The sequence below is a fragment of the Bison bison genome, unplaced genomic scaffold, assembly GCF_000754665.1.
Source record: "Bison bison bison isolate TAMUID 2011002044 unplaced genomic scaffold, Bison_UMD1.0 scf7180017864484, whole genome shotgun sequence".
NCBI lineage: Eukaryota > Metazoa > Chordata > Mammalia > Artiodactyla > Bovidae > Bison > Bison bison.
This window is the reverse complement of record NW_011495044.1, coordinates 6,820,302-6,826,927: the sequence shown is the minus strand read 5'-3', so window position 1 is coordinate 6,826,927 and position 6,626 is coordinate 6,820,302. Positions and strand designations below refer to the sequence as shown.

General features: G+C 56.5%; 1 protein-coding gene across 1 annotated transcript in view; it reads right to left on the bottom strand.

The window, feature by feature from the left end:
* Positions 1-1,051: 1,051 nt before the first annotated feature.
* The window catches only part of LOC105005001 (ephrin type-A receptor 10-like), a 19,623-nt gene continuing 14,048 nt past the window's right edge, over positions 1,052-6,626 (bottom strand). Inside the window, exons 4-6 of the mRNA XM_010862823.1 lie at positions 5,496-5,604; positions 1,853-1,914; positions 1,052-1,287 (exon numbers count right to left, since the gene is read on the bottom strand). Of these exons, the coding sequence (XP_010861125.1) occupies positions 1,052-1,287; positions 1,853-1,914; positions 5,496-5,604 (407 nt within the window). The remainder of the gene's footprint in view (positions 1,288-1,852; positions 1,915-5,495; positions 5,605-6,626) is intronic.

Here is a 6,626-nt window from a genome sequence, read left to right as displayed (position 1 = left end):
GTGGTCAAACTGGCCCAGGGTGAGGGCCTCGGCCAGGAAGCTGAGCCTCTGCGAGTCGGAGCAGCCCTCCCTCAGTGTGTGCACGGCCACGGGGAGCTCCTGGCGGCCCGGGAGCTGCAGGCAGCCGCAGCACAGCTCCCCAAACCGCCCTGGGGGAGAACAGCACCTCAGACACCCCCCAGAGGCCGCGGCCTTGGCCAACCCGGGCAGGGTGAGCAGATTCCGGCTCAAGGGCCCTTTCTGGCCTGGGACTCGGGGCATCTGAGTTCAAATCCTGGTGAACTGAGTACTGACCATCTGCTCTGCCCCTCTTATGGCTTCAGTTTTCTCCTCTGAAATGCGGAGTCCTCCCTGCCTCCCCCGGTGGGAAACTTCAAAGCCTCAAAGCGAGGACTATGCACGTGCCAGCACATCAAAGGGGTGCTGCGCCACGACATCTATTCCACCACGTTGCCCCTTTCTGGCCTCTGCCCAGTGAGTCTGCCAACAGTGCTGGGGTAGAGCGTTGGGCTCCTGGTGAAAGCGCTGCTTTCTCAGCACAGGGCAGGAGGGCTTGCAGACACGAAGCAAGGAAGCCAGGGCGCTGATCATGAGAGAGCACACACTCGCTAGGAGCCAGGCCCTGGGCTGCGCTGGGACGCTCCCACAGCAGCTCTGAGACAGATATCACGCCCATTTAACAGATGAGAAGCTGAGGCTCGGAGCAGAAGACGGACGAGCCCCTGGTCAGTGGCAGAGCCGGGGCTAGAACTCAGGTATGCCTGGACCCCAATCTTGCAAACGCCCCTCCCCATCGGGCCTTGAAAGCCTGGGACCAAACTTCTGCCAGTGGCAGTCTGCAGAACCATCCCTGAAAGAGCCTGAAAGGAGAGAGTTCTGACCTTGGGGGCAGGTAAAGGGTAAGAAGGCAGGCTCACAGATTCACCTCCCTCCCTGGACCCTGGTGGGCAGAGGCCAGCTTGATGTGGAGGTGGGGGCTTCCTGGACAGCGTGGGGACTGGATGAAGGCCAGGCCTGCAGAGATGGGGGTGGGACTTGGGGTGGAGGCAGGCTAAAAGGATAGAGGTGGGGTGGGGTGGAGGAGGGGCTTCCAGGGAGGGCTGGCAGTGGGTAGAGGAAGGGCTTCCCCACAGACAAGGCTTCCCCGGGCGCCCAGTTTGCCTGTTCCAAGGCTCTTCTCCAGCGTGACGCTTTTCGCATCCAGCTCCTTGGCAAACAGATGCACGGCTTGCAGCGGGTCCCCACAGCTCTGGGGATCCACGAACGTGCGGCGAGTTGGGACTTTGACTGGCAATGAGGAGAAAGAGACAGGAGTGAGGAAAAGGGCCTCGGTGGTTGGAGCAGTGGGGTAGGAAAGGGGAGGTATGCAAGGGCTGAGCGCCAAAGAATTGATGCTTTTGAACTGTGGTGTTGGAGGAGACTCTTGAGAGTCCCTTGGACTGCAAGGAGATCCAACCAGTCCATTCTGAAGGAGATCAGTCCTGAATATTCATTGGAAGGACTGATGCTGAAGCTGAAACTCCAATAAATACTTTGGCCACCTGATGCAAAAAACTGACTCATTAAAAGACCCTGATGCTGGGAAAGATTGAAGGCAGGAGGAGAAGGGGACGACAGAGGATGAGATGGTTGGATGGCATCACCAACTCAATGGACATGAGTTTGAGTAAACTCCAGGAGTTGGTGACGGACAGGAAAGCCTGGTGTGCTGCAGTCCATGGGGTTGCAAAGAGTCAGACACGACTGAGCGACTGAACTGAACTGAACTGAAGCAAGGGGAGTCAGGAGGAGGACTGAGGAAGTAAGGTGAGGTGGTGCCCACCCCGCCCCGGGCCAGGCCCAGACAACTCACAGTGGAAATACAGCTCCTCCTCATCGTGGGCGTCCCGACCTCCTTTGCCATAGCTGCAGGGCCTGGGGTAGGGGTGGGAGTGCGGATGTCCACAGTCATCCTTTGAGCCAGGCTGTCCCAGCCCTTCCCATCTTACCAGCACCCAGGGTGGCACCTCTTTGTCCCTCCAAAAGGACAAGGTCTGTGCCCCAGGGGAGGGACCTTCTTGTCCTGTGGGTCTGGAAGCTTGTCCCCCCAGCACATATGTAACCCCAGCCCCAGACCTAACCACTCACCCCCTCCGCAATCCTAGTTATTTTCACTTTGCAATGCCATGAATTCTTGAACTTCAAAGACACCCAAATCCGTGCCCTGACTTCAAGTCCAAGCTGCCTCCCTGCCTACAGCTGAACACAACAGGCAGGCCTTGCGCCCAGGGGCAACTTCCGGTCTAGTCAAGAAAACAGACCTTGAGAAGGAACCACAAGCCCACTCACAGGTCTGAGCAAAGGAGAAGGGCGGTGCGCCGTGGGAACATGTAGCTGAGACAGGGTTGAGACCGTCCAGGATGGCTTCCCGAGAGAGGCCACCGTGGGCCAAAGGACTGCATCAAGATCAACAAAGTCATGGGTTGGCAACCAGGGCCCCTGAGGCAGGGTTTTTCAGGCCCACATAAAGACTTTGGTTTTATCCTGGGGGTGGGGAAGAGGAGAGCCCCTGGGGGAGGCAGGTTTGAGCAGGGGAGTGCCACGGTTCAATTTGCACTTTAGAAACATCATCCCAGCTGCTGCTGTTATCCCTGCAGGAGATGGCAGGAGATGGCTCAGGCTACGGGGCGACCATGGATGGAGAAAAGTAAGACTGACATTGAGGTGACAGGGCCACAGGGCTTGGGGAAGGCTGGAGGTCAGAAAGGGAGAGGCGAAAGGTAGGAAGCACTGTAGCGTTCCGGCTTGCCCAGTGAAGTGAGGCAGGTACCGTTTACAAAGGTGAAGCAATGACAAGTTCCCGTTTAGAAATTTGAGTTTGCAGCACCTCTGGGATAAGCAGGGCTGATCAGTGAGCAGGGAGTTAGCTATATGTGGCGGGGGTGGGGGGGGCAGTTTAGAAGAAGGGTCTGCTCTGGAGATACAAGTTCTAGAGCTGGGGGCCTTGTCCAGGGAGAGGAGGGAGCCTGAGAAGTGGGACAGGGAACAAGTCTGAGCGCCCCACCCCCCATCTAGAGATAGGGAAGAGGAGAGGAGGGCTTCCCTGGTGGCTCAGATGGTGAAGAATCTATCTGCAATGCAGGAGACCCAGGTTCAATCCCTGGGTTGGGAAGATCCCCTGGAGAGGGGAATGGTTACCCACTGCAGTATTCTTGCCTGGAGAACCCCATGGACAGAGGAGCCTGGTGGGCTACTGTCCATGGGGTTGCAAAGAGTCAGACTGAGCGACTAACAACAGAACAGAGAAGGAAGCCACAGAGGAGACTGTGAAAGAACCATCAGAGAAACTGGAGGGAAACAGAAGGGAAATCGGGGGCAGAAGGTGGTGGGGGCAGTGATGTCACAAGAAGCAAGGAAGGAAACAGGATCAGAAGAGCAAGGTCATGTGAAGACTCATGGAGGAGAGCTGAGGGAGACTCGAGAGAGATGGCCATGTGTCGATACCAGTGGAGGCAGTCATGCAGGATGGAGTGGTCATGACGGCGGTCCCCCACATGAGCTCTGGAATCTGATGGCACGGACCAACTCCCTAGATCCTTCCCTCAATGTCTGTGGATCAGCTGGCTGGTTTTCTCTTTAATAAGATCAGGATCAAGACAGCCCTGCCTGATCACACTGGCGCCAAGAGCTTACAAAGCACTCAACAAATGTTAGTCAGCATATAGGGAAGAAGTAGATGTGATCAATAGTAAGGGCTCCTGAGAAGGTAGGAAGGAGTGGGTTACAGTCACAGGTAGGACTGATCCCGGCTGGGAGGATGGCACTGCCTATAGGGAAACAGAGGGAGAGGATGGATGCAGAGATAAGCAGGTGTGCAGACTCAGTGGTGCAGGTAAAGAGCAGGTGCAGCAGACACAGCTGAGAGAGTGAGCTGTGAGGACCGGCAGTCTGCAGGGCACAAGCGGAACCGGGCTGATGGCCTGGTCCACGTCAGGAGACAAGAGAGGGCAGCTGAGGTGGAACAGGAGCGAGGGTCTGTGGAAACGAAGTCAAAGACCCCAGAGGCCAAAGACTGGGGCAGGTTGTCCAATGGCTAGTGATGTCATCCAGTGTGGGAACAGGACATCCATGAACATCCGGGAGAGCTGAGGAGGGATGCAGGGGGCAAGGCCGAGTGGCTGGAGGAGTGACAGAGAAAGCGAGACACTTCCACCTGATGATGACACACCCTAGTGAGAACTGGGATGAGCCAGGATCGACTGGGAGAACAAGTGGAGGTGAGGAGCCCACTGTACAGAGCGGGGGACTGCAGAGACGGGGAGCAGAGGAGATGAGCGAGGGAAGCTGGGGCATGCATGTTGGAGACGCGTGTCCCTGCCCATCAGTGCTAGACCTGGCAGATTCCCACGTTGGTGCCATTTGATTTTGAGTAGGTTTTGAAATCCACGCCTGGCCTGCCCTGCCTGCTCTAGCGCAGCGGTCTCCGAGGTGCTCCTGGGCAGCCGCTCCTGTCTTGCAGCCTCAGCCCAAAGATGCCCTTCATGCTCACCTCTCCATCATCCTCTCCTGCCTTCTGGAGCTCCTGAGCTCACAACCAGCACAAGCTGCTCCCAGCTCCTGTCCATTTCTGCTTTTCCAATGGGTCTCATCTGTGGACCTTTAAGCTCCATGATCAAGGAGATTCTACTCTTGTCCTGCTTTTCTGACTCACCTGGCCGGGGCAGAGCTGGCTCCCAGATCCTCTCCTCCTCAGTCACTTAAGGCCAAGCAAATAACCCCATCTTAGCCAGATGAAATCTTGCTGCCCCTCCGGCCCGCAGGCGGTTCCAGGATGCTGACGTGTGGCTCCTGGACCAGCTCATTCCTCTCCTCTGCTCCCCCTACTCCAGCCTGTCACATGCGGCCTTCCCAATCCCTCCAGTCTGCTGACCTCAGCCCCAGCCTGGAACCCACCTGAGGTGCCTCTGCCAAAGGGACTCTATCTTTGCTGAGCCAGACCCAAGCTCCATATCTTTCCCCCTCCGCCCATCCCCTTTCTCTGCCCATCCCTTTTCTCTGCAAGCTTCCTTCCTCTGGGGCTTGGGGGTTTCTGGCATATGAGTTCCCCTCCCTGTTCTCCCTGCTCCCACACACATACACGCACACACAATTTCTGCCTTTCTTCCCTCTGCCTGTGTTCAAGGGCCTCTAGATCCCTTGGGGGCAGGGGCTGGGGGCCTCTGAGCGCCTCGGGAGGCTCCCAGTTACACTGGAGCAGCCAGAGCTTGATTCCCTCCACAGTGATGCCTTCTGACATTTAATGAGTGAAGGAGCTAAATCCCCTTCATCCCACAGCAGCTGAGCAGGAACAGGGCGTGGGGGGAGGGGCCAGGACAGCACCAGTCAGGCCTGTCTCTACACAGCGGTATGCTCGCCTGTGCAAATCCGCACATGTGCAAATGCGGATACAGATACAGGTACCTGAGGGCAGGGACACAGCCCGCCAGGGGCCAGCCAGGCTGGAACCAGTCACCTACCTCCTCCAAAGGGCCAGCACGCTCATCACAGAGCCCAGGACGAGGAGGGCTGAGATGGTTACCACGGTGACGACTACCGCGGGGCTCTGGTCCTTGGACCTGGAGGTGGCTGGGAGGAAAACCACAAGGTTGAGAGAGGCAGAGGACCAGGCTCCCGGGTAAGCCCCAGGACAGACTCCTGTCCCCACCATACGGCGGGATGTCCATAGCACCTCCACCCTTGGCCTGGCCTCCCAGCAGCCGGGGACCAAGGCTGCCCCCACCAACCACAAAGGCACCTGGAGCTTCGTCCTTTCCCAGGGCGGGTCACTTCTACTGCAACTCAGCTCTGAGAGAGAGGAGCAGGCATCCAAATGGGCAGGCTCGGGCCTTCCTTTTTGCCTTATAGATGCACGAGGAAGGTGGCTCTGTAGGGGCATGGCCTTTTCTCTGAGCTCCCCAACCCCAATCCAGAACTGTCACCGAAAATTTTTGCTATTGTTCAGTTGCTAAGTCACGTCCGACTCTTTACAGCAATGGCTGTAGCATGCCCAGGCTCCCCTGTCCTCCACTATCTCCTGGAGTTTGCTCAAATTCATGTTCATTGAGTCAGTGATGCTACCTAATCATCTCATCCTCTCTAACAATAAGAATGATGAGTTAACATTTAATGCACACTTACGTGCCATAACTAAACAATCCTGTTTCATCATCACAAGAAGCCAGGAAAGTGAACTGTCTCCATTCTGCAGCTGAGCAAACTGACATCAAGAAAAGTTATGTAATTTGCCCAAGGTCACAAAGCCAATAAACGGTGACCCTAAGATTCAAACCTGATTCCCAAAGCCTCTGCTTTGAACTATTTCCCCAGCAGAGGGGCCAAGAGGACCCCAGGCCCTCAGCCCCATCCACCCATTCATCCATCCAACGCGTGCACCAGAATGGCAATGGTCCTGGGGAGTCGGCAATGAATGAGCCAGAATCCTTGCCCTGGAGGGGTGTACCGACCGGCAGGGGAGACAGAAATGAAAAATCAATGAAAAAAAAGAAACAGAGACAGGAGCAGAGCTGAGCAGAGGCACAATCATTTCTTCCTAAAGCCAATGGGGAAGGTTTGCAGAAGAGGCATCATCTGCCCTGGACCTGGAAGAT